Here is a 22,320-nt window from a genome sequence, read left to right as displayed (position 1 = left end):
GAAAACAAAACTTAGATTGCTGTAATGAATTCCTGGTAGTAATATGTACCACAGAAAAGATGCCACTGTGAAAAAGATCCTTTCCATCATGCACAGTAACCAGATTGCTCTTGAAGATTTGACGAAGATCAATCTGGCAGGCAGAAGTTGGGATTATCTGAATGAATTTCAGAATGGTGATTAGTTCCATCTGGGTTCATGATGCCCATTTTCTATACTAAATATCAAGCATAATCTTCTTAACATTTGTGTTACATTACTTACCATGTGTTTTTCCCCCTTTTTTTTTTATGTGCAGAGAAAGCAGCAGCAGCCAATGAAGATGAAGTGCAGAAAGCTGATGTGTCATCCACAGGTCAGAGTGTAATTGACAAGGATGCACTTGGACCAATGATGCTTGAGGTGAAGTGCTGAACGTTTTTATATTTAGGATTATTTCCACAATTCTGATAAGATTCAGCAAGATAAAATCAACATAAATTTGGATTTTGTTTTTGCAGAAACAATATATAACAAAATCTTGTGCCATTCTAAAGACTAACAAATATACACAAGCTTTCTGCAGATAAGGTTCCCTAATAAATTGTAGAATATGGGCTGCATGGATTGTAAAATTCAAAGGCAGTGCAATAAAGAATAAAACTTTTCATGTATGATCTGCTAATTTACGTTTTTGTCCATTCATGTTATTTTTATAGCATGGTTACAGAGCACTCTTCAAAGGAAAAAGAGTTAACTTGCATTGTTTTTCTACAATTTTATATAGGAGAGTGTAACCAATTAGATAATAATCTGACTCAAAAGTGTAGCAGTGAGTAATAAAAAATTGAGTACTTTACAGCCTGTAAAGGATATGATCAAAGACACTTAGGAAAACAGAATCTTATGTAAAGAATTTCTACAGGGGAAAGGCAAATATATAGGCAGTGATGTGATAGAGTAGACATTTTTTTTCCTAGTGTAGGAAATGATAACATAAAAATGTAACAACAGTGTGATCCTCATTTCATATTCATAATATTATAAATAATTATATATTATATTATTTGCTAATATATAATGGACTATTTAATAACATTCAGTTTATTCTTCTTCCTGAGGTAGAACTGAGGTCTGTTTAATAATGCTGTTTTCATTTAAGTTCTGTTATGGGCAGGTATACCTAACCATATACAGAAAACAGCAGAATATTGTTCAAGGAAGATTTTTTACTCCAGTTTGAAATTCGTTTGATTCAGGCTAATTGAATGGGCAAAATTGACATCCTCTAAATTTGATTCCAATATTTCTTAAAGAAAGAAAAGAAAGCCCCTCGTTTTCACAGATTCAGAAAAAGAAAAGAAATATTATTTGCTATAGTTTATTATCTCATTACAGTCCTGCCTGACAGTTAAGATCTGAAGGACTTGTCCTGCAGATACTCCCGCTGCTGTCAGAGGCTCGTTTATCTGGCAAAAAGGAGAGGCGTTCTCCTGTGTCACTCTTCCAGGCGATAGAATGTGCATCTCCAGGACTTGCATTTAGTCCTTACTATCTGTCTTTAGGAGACTACCTAATGCATAGCTCTTCCACTAAGCCTTTAATTGTTTTAAGCCTTTTCTGTAGTTTAATTATTGCTAACTGCATTGACTGTTAACTTGAGCAAAAAAAGATGATAAAACAAATCAATGGTTATTCCATTGTCATGACCAGTAAGAAATAAAGGCAGGATTCATATGGAAAATAAATAACTGATAAGTAGAGAGATAAGAAAGATTAGAATTACAATTCATTTACCATGAGATAGTGTTTCCTTGTTCATTTTTATTACATTTGGGAGACACCCAAGGGATTTAGTTAGCAGGAAGATTAAGCAGTTGGGTGGGTCTGTGATTTTTGTTTTTGTTTTCCTGGATTGGGGGAATTTAAAGTCTTTATTTCTCTTTTTTTCAAAAAATTATGTTAAATCTTCCTTTGAGTTTCTCACAATTGCAATTATGGCCGTATGAGTTCTGGGCATCAAAAGCGGGGAGCCAAAGAGCCATATCCAGCACCAAGCCATCCAATGCCTATTCCTGCCTGCTTTGTGCTGTAATCCACTGATGGAGGCCCCATTCCAAACACCCTTCAGTTTAGCGAAGTTAAATCTACTTCATTTGCTTTGTTGGGTCCAACCCTGCCTAATAGAAAGCTAAGTGACTTGTAAAAATCTAGTATGCTCACAACCCTACATGAAGACAAGTTGTCTAAAACTAACAGAAGAGAACACAAATTTCTGTCATTGAGAGGAGACATAGTTCAGTGCCATTTTATCAGATAATGCTAAAATCTGGATGAGGGGGAGATTTAAAAGAAAGATTTTATATATACCAATTTGAACTTAATGAAGAGAAGTTTGTGTATATTTATACATTGCACTGGATTACTCCCAGGACCTTAGCATGGTTCTCATTCTGTGAGTCACTAACTAAAATAATGCACATCTGTGTATATCTACTCAGAAATAAGACTAGTTAGGTACAGTGAAGCTCTCTTAGTTAAGTATGCATAGGTTTTCAGCCTAATGTATTAAGTATGATTTTAATATAGCTTATATTTAATTCAATACACATTATGCCAAATAATTTTAGCAAGGAGATACTTATAATTTCAATTATCTACCAAGATTTCAGGTTGCATTTTAATTTTCCTTTCATGCTCCAGAGTTTTACATTTAGCTTTTCTACTCTACTCACTAAAACTTTCTGTCTTTCTTGTGTCTGTTGAAAACACACATTATGAATTTAAGCCATATATTTCCTCTTGTCTCCAGTGCAATATAGAACATAAAAGTTCTGCATTATTTCTAAGCTTTAATGTTCAGTCATGTTTGCATCCATACAGCAGCATGTTGTTAAGCAGCATAACTTTTTTGTATGAAAACTTTATTTACTTAATTATTGTAATAGAAAAGGGGAAAAGCATTACCACCTTGTCTTTAATCAAGAAAAAATTAAGCACAGCTTGAATCTTAATATAACTAACAAAGCCTTTCTCTTCTCTTTAAATTAAGATATTTCATGAGATGATAGTAGCATCATTATTTTTATCTTGTGTGGATGCTCAACAGTGGTTTAAAACATAGTTGTTTCCTACCTTCAGGCCCTCGATGGATTCTTCTTTGTAGTGAATCTAGAAGGTAATGTGGTATTTGTATCAGAGAATGTGACACAGTACTTACGGTACAACCAAGAAGAACTGATGAACACAAGTGTGTATAACATCCTACATGTTGGAGACCACAGTGAATTTGTCAGAAACCTGCTGCCAAAATCTTTAGGTAAGTACTCTAAAGTTATATTCTGTAGTGGTTATGCTTTTGTTTACTTTTGTACATTGGTTTTGCCATCACTTGGAATGGATTTCGAGTGTTTGCAATTTCATGGCGTAAATTCACCAGGGCTCAGCAGTCTTTTCAGGCACCGGGTCCCCCCCCCCCCGCTAAAATCTTTCAAAATTACAGGTGAGATTTTAATATTTTAACAAAAATGTGCAATCTTGAAAGTAGTATCTGAAAGTATTGTGACTAACCTGGATCTCTTGGTATCTCTTTGTCCACTTCTATATAATAAAGACATAGCACTGTAATACTCATTTGCTAGTTTGCTTTTGCTTCTAAAGTAATTTCTCAAATCAATCTTTTTTACTTTTGCCTTTCATATTTGTAAGTATATATAACTACATATACAATTGATTGTTCTATTGTTCATACTGTGACAAGTTTGTTAGTCTCAATCTTCATAAATTGTGTTATTTTTTTCCTATTTAAAATTTAAATTAGTAATGCTAAATGAGAAATGTAGTGTTTAAAAAATTGTTTTGATAGAAGATTAAATGCCAATTAGAAGAATTTCAAGGATTTAGCTTTTATACCACCAAATTGATACAGCATCTCCATTTTCTTTTTTAAGTCATTGACAAAATAGTACAGTGCCCACTTTCTCAGTGAGGTGTGTCCATAAATAGTGATGGGTACTTCTGGGTATATCCAGCATAATCCTAAAAAATTAAAATGGCTAAAATAAATGGATAACACTGGTATGCCTACCATGATCTCTGCACACACATTATTACCCCCACATACACACATACCCAAACCCACATTTCAAGACGAAGTTTACTTCGCTTCAGATCATCAGAATGCAGCAGGAAATGAACAGTTTGTTCTTTGCTAGGGTAGGTCATCATGCTTTTCAGCTGACTGGCAGGTAAAGCAGGCAGGTTGCTTTTCAAATAGACCAGGCAATTTGTGTAATTACCTGGCTGGCAGGGAGCAGCCTTGTTGCCTTTGCCTTGCTTTCCCACTGATAATACCAACAAAAAATGAACATCCTTTTCCCTCTGTTCACATGATTACCCTTGCTTTTTACAGTTGTTGATTGATTATGTGCCATCAAGTCATTATCGACTCTTAGTGACCACGTAGATTTTCCATGATGATCTATCCCTAACATGTTCTTTCAAGTTTCCCAATGATGCACCAATCACCAGTGTAACTGAGTCCATCCACCTTGCTGCTGGTCGTCCTCTTCTCTTTCCTTCCACCTTTCTCAGCATTAGAGCCTTTTCCATAGAACTGGGTCTTCGCATAATGTATCTGAAGTAGGATAATTTAAGCCTGGACATTTGTGCCTCAAGTGAGAACTCTGAGTTGATTTGTTCAGTGATCCATCAGTTTGTTTTCTTGACTGTCCTTGGTGTTCTCAGGAGTCTTCTCCAACACCAAAGTTCAAAGGCATCAATGCTGTTCCTATCCTGCTTCTTTGAAGTCCAACTTTGCTTCCATAGAGTGTCACAGGGAATACTATGGCTTGCACAATTCTGATCTTTATAGGTATAGATATATCACGGCATTTGAGTATCTTTTCCAAGGCCTTCATGACTTCTTTTTACAATTGTAGCCTGCCATTATTTTCCAAATGTATATATACACTGATGGAGAAGTTTCATTAATACTGTGCATGCTGAACTAGTGGTTTTAGCTAAGTGGCACGTCTTTTATATTTTGAGGCTCAGAACATAGAATATGCTCAGAAGAGAACTCTTGGTGGTGGCAGCTGCCAGAGATATAGCTGATTTCTAAACAATGTTTTGAGCTACCTAGAAATTCTCTTTGGTCTGCCAGCATGTTCTGTGCTGTTCTTTTCTTTAGGAGTTCTTTTTTTATCCTTATTTGATAACTGCTTTTTCCCTGGGTGCCTAATATTGTTTTAGCTCAGCAGATGAGTTTGGCTTTCTGTTACATTGTCAGTTCTTTCAGTCACTACTTCACTGAATATGGAGAAAGTTCATGACTGGGAATAATGCTCATTAACTTGCTCCCCATAATGAATTTTTTCCTATGGTGATGTAGTATTGATATAAAAAACATATGGACACACCACTGGAGTATGGAATGAGTGTTTATGTTGTGGCAAAGATTTAGCTCAAGAAGAGAATATGGTATAACAACAACTTTGAACTTGCCCTGAGTCAGCAGCCATGTCAGCACTGGCACTGACTGTAATTTACTATTTCAGAGACTGATTGCATCCCTGCTAGTAAATTACTTTTAAGGCTTTAAATACGGCTGGTCAGAAAATCTTGGTAAGCACCTATTCATTGTATATGAACTTTGTTTTACTTAGTGAATGGTGGACCTTGGTCTGGCGAATCTCCTAGGCGCAACAGCCATACCTTTAACTGTCGGATGTTAGTAAAACCTTTAACTGATTCTGAAGAAGAAAGTCATGAAAACCAGGAAGCACATCAGAAATATGAAACTATGCAGTGCTTTGCTGTTTCTCAACCAAAGTCCATCAAGGAAGATGGCGAAGGTAAGCAGAACGTAATTTCATCTTTTCCTCCTTCAATTTGGTTACTAATAACCTAACCAACAGCTGATTAACAGCCTGTCAGGAGCCTGTCTATAGCCTCATGTTCACTCCTCCACAGTGCATTTACCATAGAGGAGGGTAAAGCAGTGGGCAGCCATAAGAAGAAAGCTGTGAGAGCTGTCTGTGAACCATAGATTACTTATATGATCTAAATTAGTTGTTGGAATAACTCACTATTTATATAAATACAAGACTGTGACAACATTTTATTTTTTCTAACCCTTTTAAGTATCTCATTGACCAATATAGTGATAGAGTTTTTTTCTATTTTTAAATTAAACATTTACTGACAGTATATGCAGGTAGATATGCATATTTTTTGCTTATCATACATAAGCAATGGAAATTATTGTATCTGAATATTCTTTGATGTCTCCCCCAGACTGATTGTGTAGAAGCAAATCATCTTGGTTTCATTGAACTTGCTCTAAAATATGTATACCTACAAATGTTGACAGAAATTATTCAAGTTACAATAGGACTTTCTTTTTATAAATTACAGCTTAGTTTCTATTAAGTTTGTTATTTGTCCATTGGCTTTCTTGAAAAATAACATTAAAAGCATTGCAAGTTTCAAATTTATAGGTGTGCCCATATATGGCAGTCATTTTTATTAAGAGGAAAGCCAGGTTCTAGTCAACCTTCATCTGTATAAGCTCACTCAGTAACTATTACTACCACTGGGTTTTTATTGTGGGGAAAAACAGCAGAAAATAATACTTTCATCATTAGCTAGTTGAAGAGCTCAAGAACTAGAATGGGTTCAATCAGTGTGCAAGATTCTTCTCTACTTTCTTTGCTTGACTTAGAAATCTGTTTGACTTGAGGAGAGTTGCCAACCAGCAGTTGCTTCAGCATTAAACACTTAAAGGTTTAGGAAGTGTTTGAGAACTGCTTATTAGTAATCTCTTAAATTTGGCATTAGGGAGGTGCTGTCATTTTCTGTTTAGAATGCAGATACATTTTACAAGAGAGCCGGAGAGATTAAGGTTATAAGGCATTAAGGAGGAACAACTCTTGATTTGCAACATGTAAGAGAAGTTACTATGTGATTGCTGAGCATTGAAGGAAAAAATTGTTTAGGCAACTGTATGTATACTTGTGCTATTTTAAACTCTGGGTTTAATGGAATTAAGTCTGATTTAACTCTTGACATTATGGAGGGCATGTCAGCCTGATACACTAATAAAGAGGTGCTTTCCTCTACAGAAGATAAGTGCTGACTTGGTCATTCAAGTTGAATATTGCCCTCCAATTTCCCAGTCTACAGTCCTGGAATTTCCTGGTAGTCTCCCATCTAAGTATTAAGCAGGCCCATCCTGCTTATCTAAACCCTCCCTGCTTGGCTAAGCATGAATAATCAATATTTATAAAGAAAGGGAAAAAGACATTGCATGGAGTTTTATCTTTTATTTTTTATCTATTTATATTTATTAAGAATTTTCATATGATAAAAGACAAACCAAAGAAAGAAAAAAAGAAAAAGTGCAAGAAAAGAAAAGAAAAGAAAAGAAAACTAAGGAAATATATAACTGACTTCTGACCTTCTTTTCAAGAGATAATTACAAATTTACTGTCCCTCCTTAAATATTTTGTGAATTCCCTCAACCCCTTATTTAATCCACATCTTTCTTAATCTTCAAATCCATAAATCATAAATCCATTTTTTCTTCATCAGCAAAAAGTCCATTTAAGGTTTCCAATCTTTCAAAAAAAATGTTTGTTTTCTGACCAGAGTTTTATCAATAACTGCTTGGATAAGGGTTGGTTTGTGGAATACTGCAATCTTCACATAAGTGAAATTTAGTCAAGAGAACACAGGGATTCCTTGGAGAACTAAGGAACTCCACTACAGTGGGAGAATAGTCTTTTCTGCATGTCATTTTCATGTTTGCAATATTTTTAATTGTTTAGTAATTTTGTATTGGTTTATCAGATCTTTTTGTCTGATTAAAAAATATCTTTGTTCCATTGAAGATTTGCAGTCTTGCTTGATTTGTGTGGCACGGAGAGTTCCAATGAAGGAAAGGCCACTTCTGCCCTCCTCAGAGACTTTTAGTACTCGTCAGGATTTACAAGGTACAAAGAACATATTAAAATCTTTATTTAAAAAGATTCACAAGAGCTGAATTATGTCTTGCTTCAATGTCTTCATATATATGTTTGTGTATATAAACAGGCAAGATAACTTCACTGGACACTAGTACCATGCGAGCAGCTATGAAACCTGGTTGGGAAGATGTGGTAAGAAGGTGCATTCAGAGATTCTATGCACATCATGAGGGAGATATATCTTTCGCTAAGAGGCATCATCAAGAGGGTAAGGATACTTTTTTTCTTTTAACTTGAAATGTTGAAATAGGTTATTTACATTAGAAATAAAAACACTGATTGTAATCCAGTAATTGTGGAGGAGGAGGAGGAATACAAAGTCGAGGAAATTCTAGACTCTAGGAGGAGGGGAAGGGTCATCCAATATTTAATACACTGGAAAGGGTACCCTGAGGAAGAGATTTCAGTGCAAAGAAGAGATCTTAGGATATTCAAAGGCAGTACCATTTTTTTATTTATCTCAAGATTTATATCCCACGATTTTCGTATAAATATTGCTTACAAATTTATTTCCTAATAAATTTATCTATTTATTAGGAAATGAATTTGTAATTTATTATCTATTATCTATTACCTTCCATTAAAAAAACAGGGTAATTAAGAATAACTCTTTTGGAAAATTGATGTCATGAGTACTGATGGTGAGCAGGAGGGGGCCTCTATCCAGGGGGGAAAACGTATGCGTAGTACTGAGGAATTAAGCAGCCATTCAAAGAGACACAGATCAGATGCGCCTTAACCTTTGGGGTTTATCTGTCTGGGTTTTTCCCACGCTTCTTCAGTTTGTTAGGATTTTCTGTCTAATGTAGCAGTAATAAAGCACTAGAGACCTAATCCTTGTCTCAGCGTGGTTCCTGGCTTTTAGGACATCAATCCTAACAAACTCCCTATTCCCACTGAAAGAGGGAGGAACAAAAAAAAAAAGGAAGAGACTTTTGGGAAAATGTCTTCGGAAAACCAGGAAATTCGGCGGGCCATCCAACAACTGGCAGAAGCATTGCAACAACATCAACAGCAAGTAGATCTCCAGATCAACACATTACAAGCAGCCATGCTACAGCAGTTACAACAACCAGTTCTGATTAACCCACAACCAGTGCCAGCAGCAGCAGCAGCTCCGCCAGTAGTCTTGAGATCCCAGGGCAGTCTACCAGAGAAGTTTGGAGGAGAAGCGGGACAGTTGAGAACCTTTCTCACACAGTGCACAATGTTTTTCGACAGCAGACCAGCAGAGTTTCCCACAGACAGAACCAGAGTCACCTTCATTTTAAGTCTGCTAAAGGGCCCAGCAGCCAAATGGGCTATTCCCATACTGGAGAACAATGACCCAATTCTCAACGACTACCAGAATTTTCTGGCAGGGTTCCGAGCACACTTTGACGACCCGATCAGAGAGGCCACTGCCAGCCGGGAAATTCAGAAGCTCAAGCAAGGCAACAAGAGAGTGGGAATCTACATTGCTGATTTCAAGCTGTTAGCAGGAGATCTGGACTGGAATGAGAGTGCCTTGAAAGGCCAATTCAAACGGGCTGGATGAAGAAATTAAAAATGAATTAGTGTGCCAGGGAACACCAGCTACCCTAGGTTTATATCAGCTGTCTGTGGTCATAGACGCCAGGCTAGAAGAGCTCAGGCAGATGCAGCTGGGGAGAAACAGGGGCCTCAGGGCGCTTCCAGGATTTCCAGCTCTCTCCGCAGCATCTCCTTACTCAGGACCAGAGGAGCCGATGCAGATCGGGGCGAGCAGGAGGCTTATTTCCGAGGCTGAGAGACAGAGAAGGAGAGAGAGAGCCCTCTGTTTCTACTGCGGAGTCCAGGGGCACATGGTGAGAGCTTGCCCAGCGAGAAGCCAAGCAAATTCCGTAAGAGCCCCAGGGCAAGCAGCAGAACCAAGAGCCACCTCCACCTCGACTTCCAACCAAGGAAACTCCGTCGGTATCCCTCCACAGAGCTCAGCAGGGAGACCATCAATCAATTAAGAAGGGCTCATTCCGAGGATTCCAGGCAATCCTTTTACTACTTACCAGTCATAATGCACGTAAACCAAGAGCACCAGGTCAAGCTAGAGGCCCTCATGGATTCCGGAGCTTCCACCAATTTTATTGATGTACAGACTGTACAAGACCTCAACACCCCGACCATGGAGTTGCCACATCCCATAGAAGTTGAGACCATTGACGGCCAGCCCCTCAAGGCAGGGCCGATTAGAAGTTTCACAGAACCTTTGCAACAACGGGAGACCACACTGAGTGGATCCAACTTTATGTTACTGCATCACTTAATGTGCCTATAGTCCTGGGCACACCTTGGCTGAAGATCCACAACCCATTGTTGGACTGGACTACGGGAGCAATCTCCTTCCCAGCTAAGGAATGCCAGCACCACAAGATTCAAGCCGCTCTCCTCTCCAGCAACCAATGCAGCCACAGAAGCAGGGGGGGTCCAGTTGCCAGCCAAGTATGCAGATTTCGCAGATGTTTTCAGCGAACAAGAGGCCACAGCACTACCCCCCCATAGGGACTGTGATTGCACCATTGAGTTGATACCAGGAGCCAAGATTCCAGCAAGGAAACAATATCCCATGTCCTCCAAGGAACTAGCCACCTTAAAGGATTACGTGGATTCTAATCTCCAAAAGGGTTTCATCTGACCATCTACTTCCCCAGCGTCTGCTCCTACCTTCTTCATACCAAAGAAGCCTGACCCATTGGCACCGGCAAACCAGGAGGCACCCATGAGAGTGGTACACGATTTCAATTCCCTCAATAAACTCACGGTAAAAGAAAATTACCCACTCCCACTAATATCTGATCTGCTGGATCGCTTACAGAAAGCACGCATTTTTACTAGGTTGGGCCTCAGGAATACGTACGATCTGATCCGGATGAAAGAGGGGCATGAATATCTGACTGCCTTGGATACCAGGTTTGGTAAATTTGAGTACCTCGTTTTGTCCTTTGGCTTGTCTAATGCAGAAGCGATATTTTCCTGATTTATGAATCAAATTTTCTCAGGTTTACTAGATAAGTATCTGGTCATTTATCTAGATGACATATTAATATTCTCTGAGGATGCTACAACTCATGTAACCCATGTACATAATGTCTTACAGAGACTGAGAGAGAACAAGCTGTTCGCCAAGCTAGAGAAGTGTGCCTTCGATTTAACTGAATTACATTTCCTGGGCTATAAAATATCAACAGAAGGCATATCCATGGATCCTTCTAAGGTCCAGGCAATTCTCTCTTGGCAACCCCCCCGAAATTTGAAAGAGGTACAAAGATTTCTAGGGTTTTGTGATTTTTACAGGAGATTCATAAATAAATTTAGTGACAGGGCTAAACCCCTCACACGGCTTTTGAAGAAAGGATCAAAATTCATTTGGGGGGAGAGAGAGCAAGCAGCCTTCCAAGAATTTAAGCAACTCTTTGCATCCCAGCCGCTTTTAAAGCACCCCAATCCCACGAAGCAATTCATAATGCATTCAGATGCTTCAGATATTGCCATTGGTGCAGTTTTATTGCAATATACAAACAAAACCGAGAATACATTGCTACCTTGTGCATTTTTCTCCCGCATGCTCTCACCAGCAGAGAGAAACTATGATGTTTTTAACAAGGAGTTGCTAGCAATTAAAGCAGCATTTCAAGAGTGGAGGCACTGGCTAGAAGGTGCAACTTTTCCTGTGAAAGTTTGCACCGATCACAAGAATTTACAGCTTCTACAAAACACCAGATCCCTCACCACATGTCAAATCAGATGGAGCCAGTTTTTCTCCCGTTTCAATTTTGTTATTTCTTATGTTCCCGGGGCGCAGAACTGTTTGGCAGATGCCCTGTCTCGATCCATTCAGGCAACCCCCGCTACTCACCAGGAGGTACAGGCTACTATATTACAACCTCACAACTTTCAGCAGTCTATGAGGGGGAACCAGACAGAGATTTTAGCAGCAGGCAGACAAGCAGAGGACCTATTTACAAGAGTCAGAGCTCAGCAGCAACAGGACCTGTATGCCAGGGCCAGGATGGATGACCTCCAGAGGGGCCCGCAAGACAGTGCCTCCCCCTTTAATGTGGAGGCAGGAATCCTCTGGCATAGCAGGCGATTATACATTCCCCCCTCATTGAGGGAAGAAGTACTGAGACTTTGCCATGACCATCAAACGGCAGGCCACAGAGGTGTTTTCAAAACTCTCCATAGAGCTCTGAGAGACTACTGGTGGCCTAAGATGACTGCAGACATATAGGGCTACGTGGCTTCTTGTCATACCTGTAGACGAGCCAAGCCTCTCCCAGGGAGGCCCACAGGACTCTTGCAACCCCTACCCACCCTAGTAGGCCTTGGGATACAATCTCCATGGATTTCATCACTGATTTACCCCCGGTCCAGGGGCTGACTTCCATACTAGTGGTGGTGGACCTTTTCACTAAAATGGCGCATTTTATTCCTTGCAAGGGCCTCCCATCTGCACAAGCCACAGCGCAGTTGTTTATGGACCATGTTTTTTGGTATAGAGGCATGGTGAATCACTTGGTGAGTGACAGAGGCCATCAGTTCACTTCCAGGTTCTGGAGGGCCCTTTTCCAGTCATTAGGGGTCCAGATCCACCTATCATCATCGCATCATCTGGCTAGTAACGGGCAAGCTGAGAAAATTAACCAATGGTTACAGCAGTATCTCGGGTGCTACACCACTTATCAGCAAGACAATTGGCCAGCCCTGCTCCCCATGGCAGAATTTACTTATAACAACTCTGTGCAATCCTCTACCAAGATGTCTCCTTTCCAAGCACTCTACGGGGTTAACCCTTGGGTGTTGCCCACCTCCTCCCAGCAGGGAACTGTTCCAGCCACGGCTGATTTTTTTAAGGAGCAACAAGCCGCACAGGAGTTGTTAAAGGAGCAGCTGAACAGGGCAAAGAGTGCTTACAAGAGAGCTGCAGATGCTCACAGACAAGAGGGGCCAGAGATTGCAGTAGGAGACAAAGTGTGGCTCTCTACCAAGTTTTTGACTTCTACCAGATCCTCCAAGAAGTTGGACTCTAAGTTTGTGGGCCCTTTCACTGTGGTACAGCAGATAAATCCAGTGGCTTATCACTTAAAGCTGCCAGCATCCATGGAAATCCATCCAGTCTTTCACAGAGCCTTGCTAGCCAAAGACCCTCCCCCAAGTACCTTATGATCGCAACTGCCCCCCCACCTCCAGTAATTGTGGAGGAGGAGGAGGAATATGAAGTCGAGAAATTCTAGACTCTAGGAGGAGGGGAAGGGGCATCCAATATTTAATACACTGGAAAGGGTACCCTGAGGAAGAGCACGTGTGGGAGAATGCCAGAGATGTGCATGCACCAACGCTGGTTCATCAATTCCATCAGCTTTTCCCTCACAAACCCAAGCCTCGCACTCTACCAGAGATTCCTCACTTGACTGAGCAAGCAGAGGAATCCCAAGCAGAGGAGTTCGTAAGTTGGCAATCTCCACCCCCGCCTGAGGCTCTGAGGCCAGAGACAGAGGAGGAGGGAGAGCCGCAGCCCTCCACCTCGGGCGTTCATTTCCCAAGGGGGAGGGGGGAAGAATTTTCTAATTATCTAGCTATTTTCCAGCAGCAGCCACTTGGGCCAGAAGCATTATCAGACCTGGAGAGCACCACTGATTCGTCCTTGGAGGAGTTTTCCTTTGAAGAATTTCCATCGTTGCCCAGTTCCCATGGGAGCTTAGAGGGGGAGATGGACTCTTATGAGACCTCTGGAAGGGAGAGGGCTGAAATGGAATGTGAATCTGGAGGGGAGGGTGATGTCATGAGTACTGATGGTGAGCAGGAGGGGTCTCTATCCAGGGGGGGAAACGCATGCGTAGTACTGAGGAGTTAAGCAGCCATTCAAAGAGACACAGATCAGACGCGCCTTAACCTTTGGGGTTTATCTGTCTGGGTTTTTCCCATGCTTCTTCAGTTTGTTAGGATTTTCTGTCTAATGTAGCAGTAATAAAGCACTAGAGACCTAATCCTTGTCTCAGCGTGGTTCCTGGCTGTTAGGACAATTGTACTATGACTATAAAATTTAGTATACATTGCTAAAATCTTTAAAAAGTAATAAAATAAGGAAAAAGTGACAAACTTAGAAATAAATCAGCAAACAGATTGAAATGCCACATTGAATAAAGAAGACTGTATAGGGCAGGGTAGATGTATGTAAGTGCTTGTGAGCAGCACTGTTGGTGACAGAAACATTGGAATATCTTAAACAGAATTCAAAGGGGATGAGGGGAGGAGAGGAATCAACAGTGTTAAAAACACTGGCCAACCAAAAATGATCTTAAAAAGTTTATGCAAATAGTGAACTACTGAATGGCTTTTGTCATATTAGAGTCCTGTGCCATTAAGAATGGGGACGCGGTGGCGCTGCGGGTTAAACCGCTGAGCTGCTGAGCTTGCCAATCGGAAGGTTGGTGGTTCGAATCCACGTGACGGGGTGAGCTCCCGTTGCTAGTCCCAGCTCCTGCCAACCTAGCAGTTCGAAAACATGCAAATGCGAGTAGATTAATAGGTACCGCTTCGGCGGGCAGGTAACGGCGTTCCGTTTAGTCATGCCAGCCACATGACCACGGAAGTGTCTACGGACAAATGCCGGCTCTTTGGCTTTGAAACAGAGATGAGCACCACCGCCTAGAGTCAGACATGACTGGACTTAATGTCAAGGGAAACCTTTACCTACCATTAAGAATAATGTGGCACCATTTCTTGGTGGAAGTTTTGGATCAAAAATGGTTTAATTTTTACAGTCTGGGACAGGAAGAACTTTATAAATTAGTGACGGATTCTTTCTCTCAAGATCTTTTTAGTTAAAAAAATATGACATAAAAGTTGTGTTTCTTAACATACTTCAGACTGTAGCTGGAAAGTTATAGTCCTTCCGCCAAGAACATCTCCCTTCAGTCCAGCCTAAGAAAGTTAGAGAGAAAGGTTTGGATCTTCCTCCAAAAATTGGTAAATAGAGAATCTAAAAAACTTTCTGAATATCCTGAAATACAAGGAGTACCTGTGCATACAGTCTTGCAGATGAGGTTGAATGAGAGATTCCTTTTAAAAGCAATATATCTACATCTCTACTTACAAAAAGGAATTTATTTAGGAAAACAGGGAGGGAAGCAATTATATCTGTAATTCCAAATAAAATCCATAAAGTTGGGTTAGCTAAGCTGGCTTCATATTACCTATGTGAATAGGATGATGGATTTCATAGCATGTGCAGATTCAGTTGCAGAAATAATGTCTTAATCTTTGCCTCCTGCTTGGATGTTGTTAGGTAGTTGTTGTTGTTCCTTATTCTGTTCTTGGTTCTCTGGAGAGCTTTATCCTCATGATTTTGCCCAACTGTACATACAGTAAGAACCCTCATTCTTAAGAATCCTACCACTGAATGATAATAGGACTGACTAGTTTTAACTGGTAAGGATGATCTTGCAGAGGCATTTTGCGATACAAAAGATGAATTCTGGTCATCTAAAGCTTCTAGCAGGAGGCCAACATAAGCTATTTGGAGAATATAAAAATGAGTTGGTCTAAAAGTATTGTAATCATCATTCACAGTTTGAATCATACATATTGGGTACTCTATTAAGTTAATTGCAAACTTGCCAGGTTGAAGGATATATTTACTGAGTTGAAGAATATAGGATTGTTATTTATAGTTCTCAAAAGTTCTAGATATGTTATGTAAACAGCATGCATAGACAAGATAATTTTGTACAACATATTTAATAAAACAATGTTTTGTCTGCTGTACAATATCTACTGAAGTGGCATATAACCTATATTTCAGATGTTTGAAAAGTACAATTTATACAAGTTACCTTAATTAAATGTTTATGTAAAGCCTCCTTATATGGTAAACTATTTAAATATTGTGGCTTTCCATGGTGAACTTTGTGCAATTACATATAGGTGTGTTATTTAGATTGTATTTTCCTGAAGCAAAATCATGATAATTCCCTTATAAACACAGGCTATATATTTTTAAATATATAGGAAAAACAAATTGTGGCAGGTTTATTTTAAAGTTCAGTAAAGAACAGGGCTTTAATCCTTAATTTTGTAAAATAGCTCTGGCAGATAGTGGTGAGAACTGTAACTTGTATATGCAAGATTTGGGGGGAAATATTTTTATATTGAACACTCATGTCTGAAAATCCAGCGTGTATGGTATATACTGTGGCTGTGGAGTTACTGAATGTTTCTTTCCTGATAGAAGACTGTCCTATGTTGGCCAGTAGATAAACATAGAAAAGAATCTTGGGAGCTGCATGTCACATGCTAAAAGGGGGGACAAGATAAAAGCTAACAGCCATGATATGTACATGTACACTTCTGGGTTTTGTTGTTGTTGTTGTTGCTACTGTTTTTATTTGTTAGAAAGCCTTTTTTTTCCTCCCTTCCATCTTTATAGTCATCTATGCTAAAGTACAGAGCATACTCCCCAAAGACTAATTTAATATACATGTTGTATATCTGTGGCCAGAGGAAGAGGTATTTCAGTGATTAAGCCTTTGCCTAAACTAGAGACTGGGGAAAGGGTATGTGTGCATCTCCTGCTTACGAGTACTCCAGAGGCATCTGGATAGCCATTGTGAGAAAATGATGGACTAAAATGAGGCTTGATCCATCAGGGTTTCATTATGTTCTTGCACCTATTTAATGTCTTATGTATGCAAACTCCAGTAGTATAAGGAACTAGCTTAGGGGCAATATCAATATATTAGTTATTTGCTGAATTGTAACTTTAGTGCCAAATATATAGAGTTTCAAGTTAGTCCAGGGAATCATCATGATTGTTTGTTGTTATTTTTCCCTTTTTAATTTAAAATGGATCATGCCCTGGAACAAAACTCTCATGCAGGATTGCTGTTAGTCATAAACAGAAAGGTGGGGTACCACACATTTTATAATAAACAACTATTAGAGAAAACAAAAGTAAATGGTTTGATATCTGTTTTGTTATTGGTGAAGATTGCTGTAAAGATGTATTTATTCAAATCTGAGCTGACTGTAATTTTAAATATTCATCATCATGAATGGATTTAAAAAATCCCATTGCTTGCAGTTACAGAGTGATGTCCTATTAGTTTTTTAATGCTTTAAGAATCTTTAACATCAGTGCTGTTGACAAGGGTGCATTGGATTTTCCTGCTGTATAAGAAAAGAACTGTGACCCAAAGGTTCAGACTGAATCAGTGGCATTCCTTAATGTGAAATTTCATTATGTATTATTTCACCATTACCACAGTCTTTATTTTTCATTCTTACTCTACATAAACCTTCACGATTTTTTAAGTTATATTTTCTGATTTCCTTCTGCCAAACTTCATACACTACTTGAAGGCAGGAACAGATCTGAAAAAAAAAACCCTGCAATACCAGTGTTGCACGTCTGGACAAGACAGAAATGCCTAGCACTGTCAGCTTCTTAATGTCATTTGACATATCTTAGCAGCTTTTTCCAACTTGGTGCCCTTCAGAAGTTTTGGACTATAACTCTGTCTTCCCAGATAATGTGTTTCTGGAAGGCACAAAATTGTGGAAGGGTATACTGTATGATTTATACAGGAAAACTGCAAACTGATAACAGGTCAGCAATAAAAACTAGGCTTTTGTGCACTAAAAGAAACAAGTTCATTGTCAAAGATAAATCTTATAATATCTAACCATTCTTGTTTGTGATTTTTTTTTCCTAGCATTGCCTCAGGTCTAATATTTTAAGAATTTGGGATTGCTTAGCCTTATCTGTTTGTTCGTTTGTTTGAAATATTCTCTACTGACTTGAAATCTCAAAGCATTTTCAATTGAAAAATTACATTTTCAATTAAAAACTACAGGTCAAAACAAAATGTACAGTGAGTCTTTTTATTAAAAATATAGTTAAAATACTAAGTAAAAAAACAGCAAAATAAGCATTAAAACATTAGCAGAAAGAAGCAACAAGCATTTTAAAAATCAGTTATTAAAGCCTTTCTATAAATCAGTATGAAGGTATGTTGGGCCCATAAGAATAGAAACCAACTTATGTTTCCCAGTAAAGAAAGTATTAAAATAAAGTTACAGTCATCAGATTTAATACTATATCATTTCTATTAGAAAATGAGGCAAAAGTTACATATTTGAAAATTCATGGGGTTTTAAATTGATATGGAAGTGTTTAATTTGTCTGGATTATGCTGTTTGAGCTAGCCCCCTAGTAGATAAATCTTGAACAATGTGGGTTTAAAAAAATGTTTGTATTTTTAAGGAAGATGTAGCTGCTCTGGAACTATAGCTTTAATAGAATTATAACTGGAGACATAAAGGTTCAGGCCTTCTGGAAGGTCCTGAAAACATGGCCTGGGAAACTGGCAGTGATGGTTTGGAGCCTACAAAATAGCTGTACTGTTAGTGAGATTGATTGTGCTCTCCTGCAGATTATATTTTTTATAGTTTTAATAATTGTTATTGTTTTAAGGTTTTTTTAATCTTGTTAGTTTTGCATTATTTTGTTTTGTGTTTTTAACTTTGTATGCCACTCGGAGTCACGTGTGTGAGATGGGTGGCTATATAAATTTACCTAAATAAATAAATAAAGTAGTTTTGCTTTATGAGGATACTGGGTAGTAATGATTTTCAGGAACAGCAAGGACAAATTACAGCAGGGGTGGGCAACAGTAGCCATAGGGCTATATGGCCTTTATAAGCCCACTTTTTTTAATATCTCAGAGTCCCCAATAACTCTTCTGAGAAATATCACTTTCCAGCTGAACATACGAAAACTGTGGTAAACCTAAAATTTGCTTAATTCAGTTTACAAATATAAAGAAAAACACTCAATTTTTAAAGAAAAAAGAAGTTTGTGGCCTTATTCTTGTATGTGACATAACCCCATCCATTCGTATGTAGGTGCATAGCTTTTCCAATGTTGGCACCGTTTATCTTTTAGTTAATACTTTACTCCACTTGCTCTTTGGTCTTAACCTAAAAAAAACGTTAATACCACCTTGCTGATTTTGCAAAAAAAATTGCAGATTTCTTCTTGCCTTCTAAAGTAAGGAATAATATTAACGGACAGAGTCCACTTTAATGTGGTTATCCTGTGGCAGGCTGTGTGTCTTGATGCTTTGTTTTTGTTTTTGCTTGCTTACAGTGCTAAGGCAGGGTTTAGCGTTCAGTCCTGTGTATCGATTTTCTTTGTCTGATGGCACTATAGTTGCTGCCCAAACGAAGAGCAAGCTCATCCGCTCCCAGACTACTAGCGAACCTCAGCTTGTTATATCCTTGCATATGCTTCACAGGTAATTCTGTAAACTTTTTATCTTGAAAAACTGGATTTCACTTTCAGTGACAGCTGTAGCATATTATAAGCTGATAGATCGTTTAGCTATAGTAACTCTAGGTTCCAGTAAAAAGCTAGGTTGTTTTTACTGTGTCTATTTTCTTAACTAATATTAACATCATCACAGACCTAAACATTTATTTGAAAGAGAATCCTATTACTTGAATGCAGTGTATAACTAAATGAAGTTGTGTCTGCAGTTCAGAACACTGAATGGTGTTTTAAAGGCAACTTTTCACCATGAGATCTTTATCTATTGTAATTATATGTATTCAAGTTTAATCAACAGTTTACTTTTTTGTGTGACTAATTTACTCTTTTGCATAAGGTTCAGAAATCATTGTTCCTAAATGATTCAACTCTGATTTAATCCTATTACTTGATGAGGAGAGGGAGGGACCTGCATTGGGGATCTGCATCTAACAAGGTTCTCTTGTACATTTTTATTGATATACTAATGAAGTCATTTGCAAGATACTTAGCAAGCAAACAGCAAAAATAACTGATGTGACAATGCTTCCAATATGTAAATATTTGTTATCTGACTGATTTCTAAATAATTGAAATATCTCTAGACTTTTTAAAGAAAGGATCTTCCTGTGGAAAAAAATCTCTTATGCACACAAATGGGTAAATAAAAATAACAATGTTTCTCCAAATTTTTCTGCTTTTCAATTAAAAACATTGGGTTACCATTATTTAATAAAAGGATGTACTGACACAGCTTGGTTATTTTGATTATACCCATATAAAGAGCTGCAGTTTGCTTGACAATTTCAAATCTATCTATCTATCTATCTATCTATCTATCTATCTATCTATCTATCTATCTATCTAATTTTTCTATCCCACCTTTATTATTTTTATAAGTAACTCAAGGCCTCAAAGTGTTACCATTTAGAACAGAAATGTGGAATCTTTAGTTGTTAAAATATAATTGTATCCAGCTAGCATGGTTAGTGGTGAGGCATACTAGCTATTGTAATTCTGCTACATCTAGATGGCTGCAAATATTCATCCTGGTGTTGATTATGGTTTCCATGTATTATAGGCACCTATTATATTGGTACTTGGAATGATGGAAATCTGCAGAGTGACATTTTTTAAAGGAACTAAAAAAAAGTAGGAAAGAAGCTATCCTTGAGATTTTGGTCAGAAAGTCCAGTAGGATTTAAAGCAAACTTTCAGTCCCAGATTCTCACAGAATGTTTACCTGTATCTTTTATAAGATATAAGTTACCTCAAAGAGCATCTGCTCAGTCTCTGGGACTTTCAGACGTTACAAGATTGAAATGGTGGAAAATGAGGCATACATCCTTCTTTAGGAAATTACACTGAGAAGAGGTAATAGCTTCTATCTCTCAAACTGGGCAGAAGTAACAAATATCCTGTGATTCTCTAAAATAGGCTGTACAGTGCAAATTCCTCAACAATAATGATTTCCCACTAGATAGGTTGAATTCCCTACTCTGTCGAAAGTTTGAAAGTTTTGTATAACTTTTGCTCACACTGAAACTTGCATTTAACAAGCTATTGTATTTTGTATAAGATTAAGAGAGAGCAATCACACAGTACCTATCTCCTTGCAAAGTAACTTATCATTTCCTCCCTCTCCCTCATCTATTGTATGTATATGGAATATCATGCTGCTACTTGTGAGATCTTCTTGTGAAGGATAAAATGTGGTTGGAAAAGCCCAGTCATGCAGAAAAGATTCCTGTCTACTATTTTTCCTCTGGATATGCATGTATCAGCTTGTATGCACACGCATACTCATACACATATTCACACAGAAATACAAATAGTCCTATAAGTAGGTAGTTCTCATTCTAAACGTTTTAGAGTTCCCTACTAAGAGCTGTTCCATAATAATATTCATTGGGTGGGAGGGGTCTCTTCCAGATGATTTTAAATACTTGATTTTCTTCATAAGCCTTATAAATTACTAGAACAGCCACAGATTTGAAAGATGTATTCATATACATTTAAATGTTACATACATGTGTGTTTGTCTGTTTTACTTACTGTTCAAAGAAATGTGTAATGTTTATGGAATATTATATGGAAATGGTGCTTTGTGAACCCTTCTGAACTTTCAATATTTCTGCATAAATATGACCTAAAATGTGATCTGTTCTCCACACAAGTCCTAAAACTAGATAAAGAGATCCCAATTAAACGAGTCAAAAGCATTATACTTGTTCATTTATTTATTGAGGAAAATGATCAAAAGCTTCATAGAAAGGGCTCACAAACTTTTAAGCACCACTGTACTTGGAAGCACCTAAAATGCTTTCTATTTATGTATGCAATATAAAGTTAGCTGTTAAAGCAGAAATACATTTGATATGAACTGAGGACACATAGGTGCTATTTCTGTCTTTGTCACTATCCTTGTCATATCACAGGTGGACATTAGATTATTTGCTGAAGTTCCAGAATGGATGTCCACTGATGAGGATTGGTATATTCCTGAGGAAGCACCACATTGCTAACTGGAAGCTAATGTGAAAAGCCATGATGCTTGCTTAATCCGCAGTGTAGCCATTATGGGGGATAACTCAAAGTGCAATGTTAAATCCAGTCTGTTTCAGACAAAAATCTTTCCTCAGAGGCCTTATTTATGAGCAACAAACATTGAAAAAACAAAATATGCCACAAAAATAACATAGAAACATATGTCGAAATGAAATTATAAACCTGATTCTAAAATACAGCACAGTTCTGCATGTATGAATATATTACTATAGACTGTTTTTAAATATTTCACTTAATATATCAATGAGTAGTTTATTTGTTGTATTATAAAAGAATCTTACATTACGAAATAGCAATGTATATAAAGCAACAAAGTAAAACTAAATTGCATATCAGGGATGAGCAAAACAGCATTCTGGACACAAGAAATCGGTGGTTCCCAAAAATTCCTCTTATTCTGAAATATGCTAATTTGAGTGTTCC

The 22,320-nt window shown here is 38.0% G+C and overlaps 1 protein-coding gene across 5 annotated transcripts in view; it reads left to right on the top strand.

The window, feature by feature from the left end:
- The window catches only part of NCOA2 (nuclear receptor coactivator 2), a 132,084-nt gene that overhangs the window by 86,362 nt on the left and 23,402 nt on the right, over window positions 1-22,320 (top strand). For all 5 annotated transcript variants that reach the window (XM_063299374.1, XM_063299373.1, XM_063299376.1 and 2 more), the window contains exons 5-10: window positions 299-402; window positions 3,121-3,298; window positions 5,646-5,834; window positions 7,872-7,973; window positions 8,074-8,214; window positions 19,171-19,318. In XM_063299374.1, the coding sequence (XP_063155444.1) occupies window positions 299-402; window positions 3,121-3,298; window positions 5,646-5,834; window positions 7,872-7,973; window positions 8,074-8,214; window positions 19,171-19,318 (862 nt within the window). The remainder of the gene's footprint in view (window positions 1-298; window positions 403-3,120; window positions 3,299-5,645; window positions 5,835-7,871; window positions 7,974-8,073; window positions 8,215-19,170; window positions 19,319-22,320) is intronic.

Source organism: Candoia aspera, chromosome 3, assembly GCF_035149785.1.
Source record: "Candoia aspera isolate rCanAsp1 chromosome 3, rCanAsp1.hap2, whole genome shotgun sequence".
NCBI lineage: Eukaryota > Metazoa > Chordata > Lepidosauria > Squamata > Boidae > Candoia > Candoia aspera.
The sequence above is the reverse complement of the archived record's forward strand: the minus strand, read 5'-3'. Positions and strand labels throughout refer to the sequence as shown.